Source organism: Bufo bufo, chromosome 5 (genome assembly GCF_905171765.1).
Source record: "Bufo bufo chromosome 5, aBufBuf1.1, whole genome shotgun sequence".
Classification (NCBI taxonomy): domain Eukaryota; kingdom Metazoa; phylum Chordata; class Amphibia; order Anura; family Bufonidae; genus Bufo; species Bufo bufo.
This window is the reverse complement of record NC_053393.1, coordinates 42,073,002-42,095,219: the sequence shown is the minus strand read 5'-3', so window position 1 is coordinate 42,095,219 and position 22,218 is coordinate 42,073,002. Positions and strand designations below refer to the sequence as shown.

Genomic DNA, 22,218 nt, shown 5'->3' with positions numbered 1-22,218 from the left:
CTCATTTCATTATGAAAAGTACATTACTTTATTACCCAAAAGTCATTTAGAGATGAATATGAGTGTGGCTTATAGTGCTATTGGAGAGATGTCCTTGTGTTAGGTCTGCAAGGGTTAACCAGACTACTAACTGGGCGGCTAGTCACCGGCTCTGGTCTTCACTATGACCAGTACTACACAGGTAGGTCACAGGCCAGGAGCGCTGCATGGCCGCTGTCCAGGGGGATAGGATGTAAACTTCATGGTTCTCTCCAATCAAATGATTGTTCTGAACTCATCGAAGATGAAGTTGGGCACGTGAGCTTCCACCACCTGCAAGAGAAACAAACATGGCGATCACCATTAGTACAGGTGTCAGTAGGAGAGGGTCCAGGATATACATTGTCTGGAATCAGAAAATGAAATGAAAATCAGACATCATACAGTACATGACAGTCTCATTCTAACAAAGCTAGAACCAGCCCTGTATCTCACATGGATCCAGAGATCTTCACATTTATTGATCTGCTAGATTTATATCAAGGGGTGTGTCCTTTCTGCTGCAGCTCTCTCCCTATCACATCTTAGGGGATGTGTCCTTTCTGCTGCAGCTCTCTCCCTATCACAGCTCGGGGGGTGTCCTTTCTGCTGCAGCTCTCTCCCTATCACAGCTCAAGGGGAGTGTCCTTTCTGCTGCAGCTCTCTCCCTATCACAGCTCAAGGGGTGTGTCCTTTCTGCTGCAGCTCTCTCTCTATCACAGCTCAGGGGGTGTGTCCTTTCTGCTGCAGCTCTCTCCCTATCACAGCTCAAGGGGTGTGTCCTTTCTGCTGCAGCTCTCTCCCTATCACAGCTCAAGGGGAGTGTCCTTTCTGCTGCAGCTTTCTCCCTATCACAGCTCAGGGGGTGTGTCCTTTATGCTGCAGCTCTCTCCCCATCACAGCTCAGGAGGCAGTTGAAGGATCAAATTGAGCATGTGGCGCTATACAGATCCAGGTGCTGGTTTGAAAAGTAGAATATGTTTCGTGACACTGCTCCTTTAAGAGGCACATCATTTATTCCCCCTATTCACACGGCCATTTTTCTCGCCAGGAGAAATGTCCGTTTTTGCAGATCAGACTCACCCATTCAAGTACAGTGGTGAGAGCAAACAGAAGCCATGTGTGTACTGTTTTTCATAGATCAGGGTAATGTGGATGGCAAAATCGGAAACAGACATATGAATAAGGCCTAAAACAGTGCTCCCCCTAGTGGCTATCTGAGATGGATAAAGATTTCCAAAAACCTTTCCAGAACTCCGAGACAACTTATAGAAGGGTTTTGTCGCCTTTGTTAACAAGTTGCTAAATAAAGTGTATACCATAACTTGTATAAACCTTTAAAATAATAATAATAATAATAATATACACAAAAAATATCAGGAGTGAATAAACAGAATCAGCGCATGAACATGGGAATTTTTTTTAATGAGGCTGAAGAAAAATTGCTTTAAAGAAGATGTTATTCCTATTGGAAATACATAAATACATTTTTAACTGGGAATTACTATTACTCTTTATCAACAGGGTGTGTGTGCTGACACAGTGGGGACAAAGGAAACAGTATCCCCCAGTTGTCAATTCATTTATACATTTCCAGGAGGAATAAAAGAGGAATGGCACAATGCAAAGTTATTATAAAAAAAAACACCAAAAAAAAAACCCTTCAGAATAGTTATAGGGGAAAATGCGAGTATTTACGGTCCAGACAGCAGAGGGATAACTTTTTTTGTGATTAGTCTCAGTATGGGAACACTACTTTACCCCCTTTTTTCATGACGCCCTAATGCACTGGCATATTTCTAGATACTAGTACAATGTGATATGCACAGACGAACCTTAGGGCGTGCCAGATAACAGGGATGTCACCAGACAGTCCCCTCTAAGGACCTGGCTGCCTGTATGAGATGGAAAAGCACCATGGGGGACTTACAGTGATTGGACAATGGGGGTACACGCACTTACCCTCCTAGGCAGCTTGGTGAAGTGAACATAATCTTCAAGGAACATGAGCGCCCCAACCACGTCTGCTGGCATCTCTGGGATTTTCTGGCTGTAACCAAAAAAAAAAAGAAGTCAAAAGGCTTGTATCTCGTAGCACTTGGCTGGGATAAAGCGTATGGCTGTGGTCGTCTCACCTTGTACTCTGCTCCATGGACGAGCGAATGAACTGCCCAATAAGTGCCAGGAACTGCTCCGTGTATCGGGAATGGAACTGCTTCAGCAACGTCAGGAGGCCAAGTACTAACGGCAGCCAGTCAATGGCGTCTGCTGGCTTCCTGCACGTCATACCTGGCAATGAGGCACAGTCATATCAATAGATCGAGATGCCGGCGTATTAGGGATCCACATGTACGGTATATCTAGTGTCTGCAGGGGAGCAATCATCTGCAACCAGAACCTGGCCGGTCACCACTTATGTCCAGAATAAAAGGGCTCTGTAGAGAGATCGAAGCCCTTTGGCACCACACAGAGATTTCTATAAGGGAATCTGTCACCATGATCTGCAGTAATACATGAGGAGTACTGGACATGAGGTGGGAGGTTTATCAAAACTGGTGTAAGGGTCAATTCAGACGTCCACGGATAACGGCCATGTGCGTTCCGCATTTTACGGACCACACATACATGGCCGGCCCTGTGATAGAAATGCGTATTTTTGTCCGCGATTGCAGGCAAGAATAGGACATGCTCTATCTTTTTTGCAGGGCCGCGGAATGGAACTATGGGGACCCTGAACTACGGACGTCTGAATGGACCCTTAAGGAAAACTGACTTAGTTGCCCATAGCAATTCATTTTGAGCGCATCGAAGTTCACTTTTGAATTTCAGGAAAAATTTGATTCGCCGTGAAGCGGAAGTTCCTTGTGCTTCATGGTAACAAATAGATTTTCCCTGAAACAAAAAAAAATATAAAAATCATACTTGCCTCATCCATTTGAGCAGGAAGAGGCTACTGCGGCCATCTTGCTTGAAGATCGCACGCAAAATCTCGTGCGAGGTGAGGTATGACGTCATCACGCGCCGAGGGAGATTTCGTGCTGGATCTTCAAGCGAGATGGCCACGGCAGCCTCTTCGCGCTCAAATGGAAAGTAAAATAAAAAAAAGGCGATCTGGACCCGCTATGTGTAGGCCGACGCGATCTGGACCCGCTATGTGTAGGCCGAACACCCGACGCTTCGCAGGCTACTCGGCCGACCGGAAGTGCTCGAAGACGGCGCAGGGACGGCAAACAAAGGCGCGGGAAGCGCGGCGGGCTAACAGCTAAGCTAAGGCTAACACCGTATCGGCTTTCTTTACCCAGCATTTTCTTTGCTAAAGTGCGGTTCCTGGTGAACAAAATGGATGAGTCACGACAATGGATCACTGACAACAGGACACTTATGGACTGTAATGTCATGATACTCACAGAAACATGGCTTCACAGTGGAATATCTGACAGTGCTGTCGAGCTGGTGGGACGCCAGACTCTCCAGGCGGACAGAATGGCAGATGATTCCGGTAAGACAAGAGGCGGAGGACCGTGCATTTATGTTAACGAAGTATGGTGTACGAACTCTGTCATTGTTGGGAAACATTGCTCAACCATGAGATACTCTAGGTCAGCTAAGTGTAGACCATTCTATCTGCCGAGGGAGTTCACCTCCACTATAACAGCTGCATACATCCCACCGGATGCTAATGACGGGCTTGCTATGAACGAACTTCATGCGGTCATCAGCAAACAACAATCTGCACACTCGGAGGCTGCATTTATTGTAGCAGGTGACTTTAACCACTCCAACCTAAAGTCAGCGCTACCTAAATTTCATCAACATTTCTCCTGCCATACCAGAGGGGATAAGACCTTGGACCATGTCCAATGTCCAACATTGTTGGAGCCTACAAGGTAACGCCCCTCCCCCACTTAGGACAGTCTGATCACCTTTCTTTGTTTCTCACCCCCAAGTATTCACCACTTATCAACCGTGTGAATCCATCAGTGAAGACAATCAAAGTGTGGCCAGCGGGGGTAGATTCTGTTCTCCAGGACAGGTTTAAAGACACGGACTGGAGCATGTTTGCCTCTCAGACCACTTGTGGTTCTCACACTAACATCGACTCTTACACGTACTCAGTACTGGAATACACCAACACCACGATTGACAATGTTACCACAGAAAAGCAGATCACAATGTACCCAGATCAGAAACCATGGATGAACAAGGAAGTGTGGCTTCTACTAAAGGCACGTAACATTGCCTTCAGATCAGGTGACACTCAGGCCTACAGTATGTCCAGGGCAGACCTGAAGAGGGGCATCACGAAAGGCCAAGCACAGCTACAAGCTGAAGGTTGAGGAACACTTTGTCAACTCTGACCCACGACGCATGTGGCTGGGCATGCAGGCCATCTCTGACTATAAGCTCAGCAATTCCACACAGACAGCCATGGCTGTGTCCTCCCTCAATGAGCTAAATGAGCTAAATGATTTTTAAGGACAATAAGGAAAAGTTTGCCAAAACCCTACCCTCTGATGACTGCCATACCTTCACTCTCACCATCACAGAGGTCCATAACGCACTGAACAGTATCAACGCTCACAGGGCTGCTGGCCCTGATGGCATTCCTGGACGTGTGCTTCGAGCATGTGCTGAGCAGCTTGCAGGGGTCTTTACTGACATCTTCACTTGCTTGCCCAGGCAGTAGTACCAGCGTGCTTCAAGACCACCTCTATTGTGCCAGTGCCGAAACACTCATCACCAATGTGCCTGAACGACTACCGCCCTGTAGCACTCACGCCTATAGTTATGAAGTGCTTTGAGCGACTGGTCCTGGCACACCTCAAGTTATGCTTGCCCCCCACACTGAATCTTCACCAATTTGCCAATCGAATTAATAGGAGTACAGAGGATGCTGTATCTACAGCGCTTCACTGTGTACTCTCACACCTGGACAACAAGAATACTTATGCAAGAATGCTGTTTGTTGACTTCAGCTCAGCATTCAATACAGTCATTCCCTCCAAGTTGATCACTAAACTTGTGGATCTTGGAATCAGCAATCCTATCTGTAACTGGATCATGGACTTTCTGACCAACAGACTCCAGCATGTTAGATCAGTAAATAACTGCTCCACCACCATCACACTTAACACTGGCACTCCACAGGGCTGTGTGCTGAGCCTGTTTCTCTACTCCACAGGGCTGTGTGCCGAGCCTGTTTCTCTACTCCACAGGGCTGTGTGCCGAGCCTGTTTCTCTTCTCCACAGGGCTGTGTGCCGAGCCTGTTCCTCTACTCCACAGGGCTGTGTGCCGAGTCTGTTCCTCTACTCCACAGGGCTGTGTGCCGAGCCTGTTCCTCTACTCCACAGGGCTGTGTGCCGAGCCTGTTCCTCTACTCCACAGGGCTGTGTGCTGAGCCTGTTCCTCTACTCCACAGGGCTGTGTGCTGAGCCTGTTCCCCTACTCCACAGGGCTGTGTGCTGAGCCTGTTCCTCTACTCCACAGGGCTGTGTGCTGAGCCTGTTCCTCTACTCCACAGGGCTGTGTGCTGAGCCTGTTCCTCTACTCCACAGGGCTGTGTGCTGAGCCTGTTCCTCTACTCCACAAGGCTGTGTGCTGAGCCTGTTCCCCTACTCCACAGGGCTGTGTGCTGAGCCTGTTCCTCTACTCCACAGGGCTGTGTGCTGAGCCTGTTCCTCTACTCCACAGGGCTGTGTGCTGAGCCTGTTCCTCTACTCCACAGGGCTGTGTGCTGAGCCTGTTCCTGTACTCCCTTTTCAACTATGACTGCGGGCCTAGGAATGGATCCAATTCCATAATCAAGTTTGCAGATGACACCACAGCGATCGGTCTCATCACTGACAACATTGAGTCTGACTATAGGGAAGAGGTAAAGCACCTAGCTGTGTGGTGCGCTGACAATAACCTGCTCTTGAATACCAGCAAAACAAGAGAGCTCATTGTGGACTTCAGAAAGGAGAAGAGAGACACCCATGACCCCATCCACATAAATGGCACGGCTGTTGAACGGGTTTCCAGCTTTAAGTTCCTGGGGACCTACATCTCTGAGAATCTGTCCTGGTCAATCCACATCTCCAGCCTGGTGAAGAAGGCACATCATCACCTCTTTTTCTTGAGGACACTGAAGAAAAAACACCTGTCTGCTGACATACTGGGTCACTTCTATCGCTGTGCGATGGAGAGCATCCTTACCAACTGTGTCACAGTCTGGTATGGGAATTGCTCTGTTGCTGACCGCAAGGCACTGCAGCGGGTGGTGAAAACCGCCCAACGCATCACAGGGACTCCACTTCCTGCTATTGAGGATGTTCACAAAAAGAGATGTCTACGTCGGGCACGCATCATTCTCAGGGACTCCTCTCATCCTGCCAATAAACTCTTCCAGCTCCTTCCTTCCAGAAGGCGCTACAGGAACCTTCAGACTAAAAACCAGCAGGTTTAGGAACAGCTTCTTCCCCACAGCTGTCACCCTACTGAACTCAGTCCCCCGCTGAACCCTTTCATCCATACTCACTTAACCCTCTACACTCCTCCTCCCTCCATCCCTCCCAATGACCATGATCATGACTGTCATTCATTCATTCTCAACATTCACGGTATGTTCACATTGGTTTCTGCTATAGTTGAACACTGTCATAGCATAAGTCTCTGTTATAGTACGTACTTACACTGTTCACTATTATAGTCTGTCCATAGCGCTACTCTTCCACTTCTGGAGCTATATTCATAGCATTCTGCAGATCTGTTTACTATACATCTGTAAATCTGTATATACGTAGCACATCGGTATACTTGTATATAGTACATCTGTATACTTGTTCATAGTACATCTGTATATTTTCCGCCTGTATAGCAATATAGAAACAGTTTATCTGCATATCTGTTTATACTGTATGTATACATCAGTACATCTATTTGTCCATAGTACATCTGTATATTTGCTCTCTATATAGCAATATAAACATCTGTATACTTAACCTATCTGTACATAACTATTCCTACTTTCTACACTATCCTTATCTGTATATAACTTGTTTTTTATTGCACTTGCTGCTCTTTGCACTTCTGATTGGATGCAAATTGTATTTCGTTACCCTGTATTATACATGTGTAATGACAAAGTTCAATCAAATAAAATCAAATGCTGCGGTTTGTTTTCCGTCCTGGGATGCGGAGCAAGACGGATCCGGCATGACCCCCAATGCAAGTCAATGGGGAAGGATCTGTTTTCTCTGACACAATCTGACACCATAGAAAACGGATCCGTCCCCCATTGACTTTCAATGGAGTTCATGACGGATCTGTCCTTGCTATGTTACAGATAATACAACCGGATCCAATCATAACGGATGCAGATGGTTGTATTATCAGTAACGGAAGCGTTTTTGTTGAACCCTGCCGGATCCGGTAAAAACGCGAGTGTGAAAGTAGCCTTACCGAACATAAAAGTCTAGAATCACGATGACAGATTCGTTTTAAAGTCTGGCGCATTGTAAGGCTCTGATAATCGCACATTATACTCTATGGATGCATTTGGAGCATATGTTGTGAACAGAGCCTGAGCAACTGTCCCTTCAAATCAATGGCAGTGTGCTCACAATGTTAAAGAGAACCTTTCATTGGTGTGTAGTAAAGGAGATAAATATCTGTACCTGCGGGGTACCCTCCACTGTGCTGCCACCCTGGCTGATTATTTAAAATAGCGCTCCTGCGCCCCGTTATGGCCCCCCCTTCAAATTCCATGCTTAGTATGCTAATACTGAGCATTGGAGCAATGGGGAGGAGACTGCCCTTTTTCTCAATGGGCGTTCCTTCTCCCTGGCTGTGACGCTCTGCGCTGTGATTGGACAGTGTTACAGCCAGGGGAGAAGGAGACGCCCACAGAGAAAGACTGCGTCTCCTCCCCATTGCTCCGATGCTCTGTATTAGCATACTAAGTGTGGAATTTGCAGGGGCCATAACGGGGCCCAGGAGCGCTATTTAGAAAAAAAACAGACAGGGTGCCAGCACAGCGGGGGGGTACCCCGCAGGTACAGATATTTATCTCCCTTACTACAAACCAATGAAAGGTCCCCTTTAAGTCAGATTTTCAGTAAGAGAAATCTCTGTGCAGCGTCAAAGGGGCTTACTCTCTCTAAATGGTCTTTCTCCATGGCAATCAGAGATGGTTTGAAAGTACTGAGTTCACCAACGTCATCTTTTGGATTTCCCTTTAGGTATAATTATTTGACATGATGATATTACATCTACAGTATATTGCAGGTGAACAGTAAAGCATCACATGTTTTTACTGTTGGCTGCTGGGGTCATATTCAGTATCTATTTTTCCTTTACAAAATTATAAAAGAAAAACTAGACATAAAATTGGTGTCCTATCACTGCATCTCTAGTGACCTGAGTTCTGAAGTTTTCACATTTTTGTTCATCCCAGATCCAAAAAAACGGCATAAAACTCTAATTTTTGCAAACTGGTGCTATAAAAAATGTCGTCCTGCAAAAAAATTAGCTGCATAGGAGGAAACAAAAATGTTACTGAATGTGATAAACACAAGGTTTTTTATTATACAAATAATAAAAATAAAATATATATATATATATATATATATATATATATATATATGGTATTGCGGTAATCGTACTGGCGCTGTGCGAAGTGAACGGTGTAAAAATAATCCCCAAAAACAGTTGAAGGCTTTCTGATACCCCCAAAAAATGATAAAACATATATGATATATACGGTATGCAGTTGAAAGATACATCACATCTCACAAAAACACAAGCCCTTCTAAAGTGACGTCAATGGCTTTCAAAATGCAGAAAAGCAAAAGGAAAAGGAAAATGACTGCACAGGGCCTGACTCTATTAAGCTATAACTTTTTTGTTTTTTCTTCAACATATCAGTATGCAGCTTTGTTTCTTGAGGGAGGGGGTATATTTTTAATGGCACCATTTTTGGGCTACATCTAATGTATTGTATAACTTTAAAAAAAAAATTGGGGGAGAGGGAGGGGGTGACAGCGTGAAAAAAAGCAGCAATTCTGCCATTATTTTTATGGCATTTAGCACTTGGAATAAGTGACATAACTTTATTCTGCAGCCCAGTACTGTTATGCCCATTCCACATTTATCTAGTTTTTTATGCATTTCTATTATTTACACAATTAAAATCCTTTTCTAAACAAATTGATTTTTTTTGAGTCTCTGAATTCAAAGAACCATAACATTTTTATTTTACCGTCAATGGAGCCGTCTAAGAGCTAGTTTTTTGTGGGACAAGTTGTAGTTTTCGTTGGTAGCATTTTGGGGTACATTTGTGCTTTGCATTGCGTTTTGGGGAGGTGAAATGAAAAAAAAAAAAAAAAGTTGGCATTGTTTAACTTTTTATGCTGTTTACTGTACAGGATTAAAAAAAAGTTGATAAAAATCTAAAAAACTAATTTATGTAAATAAATATTTTGTAAACTAAAAAAAAAAAAAAAAAAAAGAGGCTATTTTTAACTTGAATTCTGTTTTTGCTTCTCTAAATCTAAATTTTCTACACCCCACTAGGGGACTTGAACATGTGATATTCTGATTGCTCACAAAATACACAGCAATACTTCTGTACTCCAGTGTCCGCTACAGTAAATCTGACATAATGCCTATTCTGCCCTGTCAGGCATCCACACATGGCAGGCTGCAGGGCAACTATTACCCATGGCTGCCAGAACACCACTGCATCATGGGAGGGAAGATAGGGGTAAAGAGGGAGTCCCTGATCATCACTGACAGCAGGGGTTAAACTGCTGGGATTAGAGTAATTGGCCCATCCTATCACAGCATCGTAATAGTGCATCACCTACTTACAGAGACTATTAACGGGCTGTGGCTTAAGAAGTTAAAGGGGTTTATCATGTGCGGCATTTATAACGTAGAGAAAGTTTATACAACCCACTTACTAATATATTCTGATTGTCCATATTGCTTCCTCTGCTGGCTTCATTCATTTTTCCATCACATTATACGCGTTTCCATGGTTATGACCACCCTTAAATACATCAGCAGTGGCCGTGCTTGCACAATATAGGAAAAAGTTCCGTCCTCTCTGGTGGCCGGAACTGTGAGAGTGCACATAAGCGGGTGCTTTCTTCTATAGTGTTGCAAGCATAGCCACCGCTCATGGATTGAAGGGTGGTCATAACCATGGATACGAGCAGGGTTTAATGTGATGAATGAATGAATGTGAATGAATCCAGCCAGCAAAGGAAGCAATATGGAGAATCACAATACATTAGTAAGTGCCTTGTATTAACTTTCTCTACATGATAAATGCCATTTGCTGTAGTGAGACGACCCCTTTAAAGGCCCAAACTTAGCAATGTCCTTAGGGGTTAAGTTGTTAATATCCCTTTATCTTAACCAAGCATGGGTGGGGAGGGCAGTGCCGACATTGAATGGGGTGTGGCCTGTAAATAGTGGGTGTGACCTGACATTATGAGATAATCTGCAGCCAGTAACCATCTGAACCTACTGAGACTCGGAGGTTCTCAGCACCTGGTGGGTCACAGGTTGCAGACCACTGGTCTACAGGCAAAATACAATCAAACTATACATTACCTAGACTTTTGTTATACTGCAGCTTTGGTAACTGAGCAATCAGGAATAAGAAATTGACGATGGGAAAGAAGGACAACTGCTTAGTGGTGATGTAGATCTGGAACGAGAGACATCAGAGGTCACCGACAAGAGTGAGAATCAGCCCAAAGAGAAGAAGACCAAAGGATGTGAGATGCCACAAGAAATGCTCAGAATGAGGAGACCGTAATGACCTTGTTCAGGGGGTTGTGAGTCCCAGCAGCTTCTAGGTAGGCAGTGATCTCGTACAGGAGGGTGTTGTCCTCCTTGGGGCATGGCAGGGTTGGGTCCTTGTAATGTGCTTGGATGTCTGATAGAATCGCTCTGGAATGGAGAAATCAAAAAGCAGCAATGGTTTATAATGTTATTTATTAATGAAGACCGTGTCCAGCTACTCCAGCAAAATCTGTGAGGAGCATCCCAGACCATGGGAACGTTCTGTTCTGGAAGAGTGAGAGCACTTGTCTAATTCTGTAACCCCCCCTAGAGCTGTCACCAGCAGGCATGCCGCGCCATGCAATCTCCTCCTCACTATATGCTGTTCAGGAGGAACTGGGAACTTAGCCTCCTCTTTAAGTAATCGGTTAGGGTGCCAGTGATTTACATATATCACTTAGCCTGCAAAATGGTGACCAGCGTCGACTGTGGGACAAGTCCTTTAACGTGCATCTGTCAGGTTCCAATCTGAGGGCAGTATATGACAGAGGGGGAGACGCTGAGCTCAGAGATATATAGTTTCATATCCATTGATTTCATGTTTAAATGGCTGTTGGGACTCAAAGAATGCAGGACTCACAGGCTCTCTCTATATATGTGTGCGGGGGAAACAGGACTCACAGGCTCTCTCTATATGTGTGCGAGGGAAACAGGACTCACAGGCTCTCTCTATATGTGTGCGAGGGAAACAGGACTCACAGGCTTTCTCTATGTGTGTGCGGGGGAAACAGGACTCACAGGCTCTCTCTATATGTGTGCGGGGGAAACAGGACTCACAGAATCTCTCTATATATGTGTGCGGGGGAAACAGGACTCACAAGCTCTCTCTATATATGTGTGCAGGGGAAACAGGACTCACAAGCTCTCTCTATATATGTGTGCGGGGGAAACAGGACTCACAGGCTCTCTCTATGTGTGGGCAGGGGAAACAGGATTCACAGGCTTTCTCTATATGTGTGCGGGGGAAACAGGACTCACAGGCTTTCTCTATGTGTGTGTGGGGGAAACAGGACTCACAGGCTCTCTCTATGTGTGTGCGGGGGAAACAGGACTCACAGGCTCTCTCTATATGTGTGCGAGGGAAACAGGACTCACAGGCTTTCTCTATGTGTGTGCGGGGGAAACAGGACTCACAGGCTCTCTCTATATGTGTGCGAGGGAAACAGGACTCACAGGCTCTCTCTATATGTGTGCGGGGGAAACAGGACTCACAGGCTCTCTCTATATATGTGTGCGGGGGAAACAGGACTCACAGGCTCTCTCTATATATGTGTGCGGGGGAAACAGGACTCATAGGTTTTCTCTATGTGTGTGCGGGGGAAACAGGACTCGCAGGCTCGCTCTATGTGTGGGCAGGGGAAACAGGACTCACAGGCTCTCTCTATATGTGTGCGGGGAAAACAGGACTCACAGGCTCGCTCTATATGTGTGCGAGGGAAACAGGATTCACAGGCTTTCTCTATGTGTGGGCAGGGGAAACAGGACTCACAGGCTCTCTCTATATATGTGTGCGAGGGAAACAGGACTCACAGGCTTTCTCTATGTGTGTGCGGGGGAAACAGGACTCACAGGCTCTCTCTATATGTGTGCGGGGGAAACAGGACTCACAGAATCTCTCTATATATGTGTGCGGGGGAAACAGGACTCACAAGCTCTCTCTATATATGTGTGCGGGGGAAACAGGACTCACAAGCTCTCTCTATATATGTGTGCGGGGGAAACAGGACTCACAGGCTCTCTCTATGTGTGGGCAGGGGAAACAGGATTCACAGGCTTTCTCTATATGTGTGCGGGGGAAACAGGACTCACAGGCTTTCTCTATGTGTGTGTGGGGGAAACAGGACTCACAGGCTCTCTCTATATGTGTGCGGGGGAAACAGGACTCACAGGCTCTCTCTATATATGTGCGGGGGAAACAGGACTCACAGGCTCTCTCTATGTGTGTGCAGGGGAAACAGGACTCACAGGCTCTCTCTATATATGTGTGCGGGGGAAACAGGACTCACAGGCTCTCTCTATATATGTGTGCGGGGGAAACAGGACTCATAGGTTTTCTCTATGTGTGTGCGGGGGAAACAGGACTCGCAGGCTCGCTCTATGTGTGGGCAGGGGAAACAGGACTCACAGGCTCTCTCTATATGTGTGCGGGGAAAACAGGACTCACAGGCTCGCTCTATATGTGTGCGAGGGAAACAGGATTCACAGGCTTTCTCTATGTGTGGGCAGGGGAAACAGGACTCACAGGCTCTCTCTATATATGTGTGCGGGGGAAACAGGACTCAAAGGCTCTCTCTATATATGTGTGCGGGGGCAGGACTCATAGGTTTTCTCTATGAATTAACGGAGGACGCAGGGCTCACAGGCTCACTCTATGTTTGGGCAGGGGAAACAGGACTCACAGGCTCACTATGAGTGGGTAAAGTAGGACTCACAGGCTCACTCTATGAGTGGGTAAAGTAGGACTCACAGGTCCTTTCTATGAGTTGGCGAGGGAAGCAGGACTCACAAGCTTCCTCAATAAGTCCTGGCAGCAGTTCAACAGCTTTTTACATAGAAATACTGAATTAAAACATATAAAAAGTACATAACCCCTAGTTCAATGTCTCCCCCACTATCCAAGAGGACCAGACAGACCTATATATATTTATAAACCTTTATATACACTGTCGGCAGCAATTACATTTTATAACTGAATGTAACCATTCAATTGTCAATGCTTTCTTCATTATGAACCCCTTGCTCGATAATTGTAAATCACTTTGCCCATAACGATCACTGGTCTCAGGATATGGCCTGTGTAGTCATGCTGAGAAGTAGGGATCGACCGATATAGATTTTTTAGGGCCGATACCGATACCGATAATTTGTGAACTTTCAGGCCGATAGCCGATAATTTATACCGATATTCTGGGAATTTTCATTTTTGAGAAAAAAAAAAATTCCTACACAAATCTGCTGAAAATTAATATGTTTATTGTTAATGTGTATTTTTTTTGTTTATTGTTAATGTGTATTTTTTTTTTATAAATCTTTTTCATTTATACTTAATATTTTTGTGTTTTTTTTTTTTACTAACTTTTAACCCCCTTAGGGACTAGAACCCTTGTCCTATTCCCCCTGATAGATCTCTATCAGAGTGAATAGGATCTCACACTGTCCCTGCTGCTCTGTGCTCATAGTGCACACAGCAGCATGGAGCTGAACATGGCAGCCAGGGCTTCAATAGCGTCCTGGCTGCCATGGCAACCGATCGGAGCCCCAGGATTACACAGCTGGGGCTCCGATCGGAGGAGCAGGGGAGAGGGGATCCTGTGGCCACTGCCACCAATGATTAATACTGGGTGGGTGGGGGGGGGGGGCGCACTGCGCCACCAATGTTTTTACTATTGGCCGGGATTGGGATGGGGGTGGGGGGCGCACTGCGCCACCAATGATTAATACTGGGGGGCTTGGGGGGGGCGCACTGCGCCACCAATGAAGATAAGTCTATCGATCATTCATATACAGGAGGCGGGAGCTGGCTGCAGAATCACATAGCCGGCTCCCGACCTCTATCAGCGGTAGCTGCGATCCGCGGCACCTGAGGAGTTAACTACCGCGGACCGCAGCTATTGCTCATAGAGGCCGGGAGCCGGCTATGTGATTCTGCAGCTCCCGCCTCCTGTATATGAATGAATGAAAGGCTTATCTTCATTGGTGGCGCAGCGGCCACAGCCCCTCCCCTCCTCTTATGTTCTATCCCCTCATTGGCGGCAGCGGCAGCAGCAGCACAGGGGGAGGAGACACTGCTTCCTTCTCCCCTGTGCTGCGGAGGGAACACAGAGAGCGCTGTCAGCAGCGCGTTCTGTGTTCCCCATACGTTATCGGTATATCGGCAAAATAGATGCCGATACCGATAACGTTCAAAATCCTCAATATCGGCCGATAATATCGGCCAAACCGATAATCGGTCGATCCCTACTGAGAAGATATGAAGTCCCCCTCTCTTACTCATTGAAGTTGTCCAGGGCGGCTGCAAGGTGTTTGGAATCAAATTTACAGGAATAATTTAATTCATTTGCAATCTGCTGCCGTAGAATCTGCATCTGTCCAACCTGCAGTGACAAAGCAGAACCAAAATTAGCGCTGACTCGGAGAATGCTTAGTACTGGAAGGAAAGCTTAGCCCAGTGATGGCTAACCTCAAGCACTCCAGCTGTGGCGAAACTACTACTCCCAGCATGCTCCATTCATTTCTATAGAGAAAATAGTGGTAGGTTGTGGTGGCTCACTAGCAAGTAGTTAAGGTATGGTGCTGCAAGCTCATATAGAGGGAATCACCCCACCCTCTCTTAAAGGCAAATGTAGTAATAGAGTAATGAGCGAGCACTCATACACTTGGCAACCAAATTGACATGTGCAGAAAATATTTATTATATCCCCATAAAATACAAGTAATAAAATTTATAAGAACAATGTAGCAATAATACACAACATTACAATCACATATATTGTGGTGGATATGATCAACACTATATTCATATGACTCAATAGTGTCGATAAATTCAATAATATATATCACACCAAGAAACTTCAAGTATATGCTGTTATTTGGGAAAGAGGGGGTTATTATCTTCTAGCGCTCTATCCCAATTTGGGAAACTGAATGTCACTGAAAATGTTGTAGGTGTATTCACTGGGAGCGCAATATGTTCATAAAGTGTCCACAGGAATCCTGATAATGTGAAAAGTCTCTTATAGCTGATCCTTTTAAGCTCGATATGAGCTTTGGATTGGAGAAAACTTTAAATCGATGTTTGGCTTACCGTCTAGCGTCTGCTGTCTCCCTATTGCTTCAATGGAGCTTTAAATATTTGCCGGCTTATTCAGTCGCTCCATACAGCAAGCTGGTTTAAATTTCGCAGGAGTTCCAAAGATCGCGGGAGTTGCCACTCTGTTCCGCAATTTCCTTTGGTGCAGCTTTCGACGATAAGAATAATTAATCCTTTACTGTAGAGATTTTCTTCTGTATGGCCATACAGTATTATCGGAGGCTTTTCAATGCAGGTACATCACTTGTTTCACCATACGCGTTACGGGTAGATTCACTCTCCCTTCCTCAGTGGTCAAGTGTCTGCCTGCTCTGCCTCCATTTTTATCCATTCCTTTGATTGCTTCCCAAATCTCGGACACCTGTTGTTCATGCTACTCCCAGTTTGCAAGGAAATCCTCCCACATAATCAAGGGATAATTCTATACAGCCTTGATTTTTAAAAAAAAAAAATAAAAAAAAAAAATTTTTTTTTTTTTTTTTTTTTTTCTTCCCTCTTGCAGTTTCCATGCGTTTTTTATGCGTTTTTTTGGGGACACATGCGTTTTTTGGCCCAGATGTCCCAATTGGTGTGATATATCATTATGTGAAATATAAACTTGATATCTGATTGCCAACACTTATAAAATGACATTTTATAATAAAATATTATTAAACAAATTTTCAAGATTAAAATATCAATATAAGAATATAAAACAATAAATAATAAATGTGAGGAATCTTGAAAGTTTCATAGGAATCCTAGAGTTTGATACAATTATTCGGAGTTTGAGGCATTGAAACTACTACAAAAAAACCACTCCATCACTATACGCCCCGCGGATAAGGGAGGTGCGGTAGTGGTGATGGACACAATTAATTATAATAGGGAATGTCTCCGACAACTCTCAGATGGGGAGACCTATCAAAAATTGGGGGGAGACCCCCTTGAGAGATTTGAGTTGGAGCTCAGGAGATACAGTATGGACGGATTGGATAATGGTACGATATCACAGCAGGAACTGGATTTCATTTTGGGCACACAGAGGAGGCTACCATGCTTCTACTGTCTGCCCAAAGTGCACAAAAATCCGAATGATCCCCCAGGACGCCCTATCGTCTCAGGGATTGGATCTATCACATCCAACCTGTCCAAATATATAGACGTACAGTTACAGCCAATAGTCAAGAAAACCAATTCCTATATTAAAGATACGACCCAAATCATACAGATTCTGGAAAACTTAGATGTCCAGTCTGGATGGATTATGGGTACACTTGATGTTCAGTCACTTTATACTGTGATTGAACATCAGCAAGGAATTGATGCTGTAAAAATGCAATTAATCATTAAGAGATGGCTCGTATGGAGAAATAAAAAAAGAGTTTATAATGAAAGGAATAGAGTATATCCTGAGCCACAACTACTTCTTTTTTGAGGGGGAATTCTTCCTGCAGAAGCGGGGTACCGCCATGGGGACCAGATTCGCCCCCAGCTATGCTAATTCGTTCTTGGCTGAGTGGGAGTACAACCTCATCAAGCCAAGGCTGGGGACGGATCTGGCCCTGTGGCGCAGTTATATAGATGATGTGATCTTCATCTGGAAAAAGAGTAAAGAAGAATTGGAAAAATTCCTAGAAACAATCAATATTAATAATTTAAATCTGGTCTTTACCTCAAACATACAGGAGAGCACCGAATTCTTGGATTTATTAATCACACAATCTGATAATAAATATATATGTGAGACATTTTGTAAATCCACAGCTAGAAATAGTTATATCGATTTTTCTAGCTGTCACCTGCCGAAATGGCTGACAAATGTTCCCTCTGGTCAGTTCCGTAGGATTAAGCGGAACTGCACAGAGGGACATACTTTTGAGATGGAAGCCATTGAGATGAAAAGACAATTTATTGAGAAGGAATATCCTGAAAACTTAGTGGAGGAGTCACTCAACCAAATTAGGAAATTAGATAGAAGAGAGTTCTTTAATAAGGAGGACAATAAAGATAAAAATGAGATGGATAATGAGGAAGATAAAACACAAAATAAAGAAGCCATGAGAGTTGTTCTTCCATTTAATGAGAATTATAGGAAGATTCAGAAAATTATTAAAACCCATTGGCACCATGTGTTGAATGACAAAATTGTGGGACACTTACTCCCGACTGTTCCGACGATTACCTTCACTAGGGCACCCAATCTAGGTATCAAGGTGGCCCCTACCGTAAAACCGTGGAAACAGAATAAGTTGAGTTTTTCAGGAACTTGGCTGAGTTTGAAGGGTTTTTATAAATGTGGAAGGTGTATGGGTTGTAGAATGAATAAAAAACCCCGCCTGACGACTAATGTCCCCTCGACTCAGAACAACTATAATTGGGAGATAGAAGATTGTCTTACATGTGACTCCAGTGGAGTTATCTACCTTCTCCAGTGCCCCTGTAACAGACAATATATAGGACGTACCAAGAGGCCATTCAAAAAAAGAGTGGCCGAACATATTGCCAACATCAGGAAGGGGTACGATAAACATTCCCTATCTAAACATTATAAAGAGATGCATAATCAGGATCCATCAAGTCTGGTGTTTACGGCACTGGAGAAGGTGGAGAAACACTGGAGAGGCGGTGATTTTATCAGACAAATGTCTAGGATAGAATCCAGACGCATTTATGAATTTGGATCTCTACAACCGAAAGGCCTTAATTCGGAGTTGGAAATTTTTGGATTTATGTAGGTTGGATGTCTCGTGGCCGACGGCACGTCGCATGCTAGGCCGTCTATCGGCGCTGCGACGTGTCCTTGGCTCCGAGATACCCACCCTTCTTTCTCTATCAAATCCGAATAATTGTATCAAACTCTAGGATTCCTATGAAACTTTCAAGATTCCTCACATTTATTATTTATTGTTTTATATTCTTATATTGATATTTTAATCTTGAAAATTTGTTTAATAATATTTTATTATAAAAAGTCATTTTATAAGTGTTGGCAATCAGATATCAAGTTTATATTTCACATAATGATATATCACACCAATTGGGACATCTGGGCCAAAAAACGCATGTGTCCCCAAAAAAACGCATAAAAAACGCATGGAAACTGCAAGAGGGAAGAGAAAAAAAAAAATAATTTTTTATTTTTTTTTTTAAATCAAGGCTGTATAGAATTATCCCTTGATTATGTTGGAGGATTTCCTTGCAAACTGGGAGTAGCATGAACAACAGGTGTCCGAGATTTGGGAAGCAATCAAAGGAATGGATAAAAATGGAGGCAGAGCAGGCAGACACTTGACCACTGAGGAAGGGAGAGTGAATCTACCCGTAACGCGTATGGTGAAACAAGTGATGTACCTGCATTGAAAAGCCTCCGATAATACTGTATGGCCATACAGAAGAAAATCTCTACAGTAAAGGATTAACTATTCTTATCGTCGAAAGCTGCACCAAAGGAAATTGCGGAACAGAGTGGCAACTCCCGCGATCTTTGGAACTCCTGCGAAATTTAAACCAGCTTGCTGTATGGAGCGACTGAATAAGCCGGCAAATATTTAAAACTCCATTGAAGCAATAGGGAGACAGCAGACGCTAGACGGTAAGCCAAACATCGATTTAAAGTTTTCTTCAATCCAAAGCTCATATCGAGCTTAAAAGGATATGCTATAAGAGACTTTTCACATTATCAGGATTCCTGTGGACACTTTATGAACATATTGCGCTCCCAGTGAATACACCTACAACATTTTCAGTGACATTCAGTTTCCCAAATTGGGATAGAGCGCTAGAAGATAATACCCCCTCTTTCCCAAATAACAGCATATACTTGAAGTTTCTTGGTGTGATATATATTATTGAATTTATCGACACTATTGAGTCATATGAATATAGTGTCGATCATATCTACCACAATATATGTGATTGTAATGTTGTGTATTATTGCTACATTGTTCTTATAAATTTTATTACTTGTATTTTATGGGGATATAATAAATATTTTCTGCACATGTCAATTTGGTTGCCAAGTGTATGAGTGCTCGCTCATTACTCATTTCTATAGAGGTCTGAGAACAGACAAGCAAGTTTACATGTTGGGAGTCGTAGTTTTACCACAGCTGGAGTGTCGGAGGTTAGCCAGTGAAAATCAATGCATTCCTATGGACATCGCTATCGCGGCGATTTTGTGTAGTTACAGTCTAGGTTGCAGATCACTGGATTATCACACGGATGTCGGCTCAGCTGATGGGAGTGATGCCATTTAGGAACCGGAACACCTGCTCTTACCTTCATTATAGCATCCAGATAAGGGGCCCAGATCTTCTGGGTTTTGGCAATGGCAGAAGAATAGATTTTCGCAGAATTGGCTGCAAAGACACAAGAGACAAGAACCTGAGCGCTCCATTTATTTTCTGTACACAACATCCATTACGAACATTCACCTCCAATATACAAAGTGGCTACTGCTTTTCATAACTCTGACTGGCCAGGAATGAGAATCCTGTTATTTCGCAAGGAATGAACGTTTTTAGTAACGCAGGGTTATGTAGATTTGAATGGGAAACAATTAGAGGAATAACTTGAAGTTCTTCAGCTCCATTGCCAAATATGCAACAGGTCCCATCTACCAGTTATAATACTGGTTGGTTTATCGAGACATTTTAAGTTAATACATAATTGTGACCCCACAGGTTTAAGATTTACGGAGATTGAGAAGGTTAAAAAGCTTTGGAGAGGGGGGAACCATATAGCGCACATGTCTAGACAAAAATCGCGAAGGATCTTTGAATATGACACGATTGTTCCGAGGGGCTTGAACGCTGAAATGGAGGTCTTTGGTTTTCTGTAAGGAGTGGGGGGGTTGCCCGGTGGTGATGGGACATCGGAGTCTGGTCGTCTATCGACACTCCGATCTCCCCTCCCTGTCGGACAGCTCTCCCTTTTACATCATTCTTATTCTCTTCTGGGGACCGGGGATCTCCATGTTCAGAGGGTCCCTGTCAAACAACGTATAGTCTGAATCCTATTTCACTTCGGGATCCATATACCGACATACTGGTTGAATATTGATGTGTCCTCCCAGCGTCTACAGGATAGCCACCTTCATGGGGCAGTATGGAGGTTATTCACAGATAGCAAATCACATAGACCAAATCGCACAAGAAACGCAGGTTTATGCCTATGCGTTAGTGGTGCGCTTTTTTGGCAGGTTACTGTGTGACCTTGCGTATTTCTCCAGATCCTATTTTAGTTGATGAATACAGCATCGTATGTTTTATATACAATTTTTTATATATGGTTGATTATTTATTTTTTATATATATGTTCTATTTATGGAGGCATGGAAATGTATGGGTTTCCTTGTACAAGATGATGGCAGTAATATGGGCTGTCTTTATACTGGGTGGTTAGGGAGTAGGATAGGAAGAAGGAATATGACCCTGGTCCATTCCGGATTTTAGTAAATGCATGACAATGTGAAGCATTATGGGAGTAGTTGTCCCGTATATATAAGAGTGAGGATACGCTCACTCAGTTGGCGACTGAGGAAGAGGTGCAGCACCTCGAAACGTGTCTGGCGTGAGGAGTGAGCGTTGCACTGAATATCTGCAATAAGAAAAGAAGATAAAGGAGAATCAGCTTTGTCCAGATTCGGAGCAAGAGGTCGCCTATTTGTGACGTCATCTCAGCTTTACCCGGTCTCCTAAGCAACCAGGTCACGTGGGACACCATGCTGAGGTCTAGCACACCACGTGCGGCCGCCTGGAATCAGCGCTGCAAAGAGGCAGTGAAGACGGGTAAGACCCAGCTCCTGGGGAGCACCCATTATGGCATTGTGAACTTACCAGGTGACTTTCGGAAGTGATGCTGTGTTACCAACTGTGAATATTGCCGCATATACGAATTGGACTTTAACTGGGAACGACCAGAAGTCATTGGCATTAACCGCTACACAGCCTTCACCATCACACCTGTCCATTGATATATCTGGCTGCGGTATACTGACACACGTGCCACATTCCCAGTGCTATACCGCCGGCATATATGGACCATCTTTTTTATTTATCAGCACGGGCCTCATTTCAACTGTATACAGCTGGCATACATGCTATAGGATTCACCCTGGGACTGGTGCATTGATGTACGGGACTCATTCCTATCTATATAGAGGCCATATATCCGTATAGAGCCTGCATTTTATGTACATTTATGTTTAGGGGATATGTTTTTAGGTTAAATAAATTGTGCATCATTGTTCTTTCAAGTGAGCCCTTTTGAGTGCGCCCCTTCTATGCTTTTGTTATTCACGTTTTCACTTTGGTCCCTAGGGTGGGCCTTGTAGGTGAGCACCTTTTTCCATACGGTGAGAGGTTGAGCCGCTGAGTTTTCTGTTTCCTGTTAGTTTTATGTTCACGTGCTGGATATATATCAAGGGACAACAAAACGTTCTCATTCCTCATCTGTAACCGCTAGAACACTTCACTGCTACCTAGGTTTCGTTCCTCCTCCGCTCATAAAGAAGCCATTTAGCCCTAGTTTTAGGGCGTCCGCAAACATTAAACCGACCGCGTAACGTGCGTGG

At 44.2% G+C, this 22,218-nt stretch overlaps 1 protein-coding gene across 2 annotated transcripts in view; it reads right to left on the bottom strand.

Moving 5' to 3' along the window:
- The window catches only part of WASHC5 (WASH complex subunit 5), a 69,819-nt gene continuing 47,601 nt past the window's right edge, over nt 1–22,218 (bottom strand). For both annotated transcript variants that reach the window (XM_040431668.1, XM_040431669.1), the window contains exons 23-29: nt 19,923–20,002; nt 14,843–14,946; nt 10,831–10,960; nt 10,619–10,715; nt 2,154–2,307; nt 1,981–2,068; nt 1–312 (exon numbers count right to left, since the gene is read on the bottom strand). In XM_040431668.1, the coding sequence (XP_040287602.1) occupies nt 256–312; nt 1,981–2,068; nt 2,154–2,307; nt 10,619–10,715; nt 10,831–10,960; nt 14,843–14,946; nt 19,923–20,002 (710 nt within the window). In that variant the 3' untranslated portion in view covers nt 1–255. The remainder of the gene's footprint in view (nt 313–1,980; nt 2,069–2,153; nt 2,308–10,618; nt 10,716–10,830; nt 10,961–14,842; nt 14,947–19,922; nt 20,003–22,218) is intronic.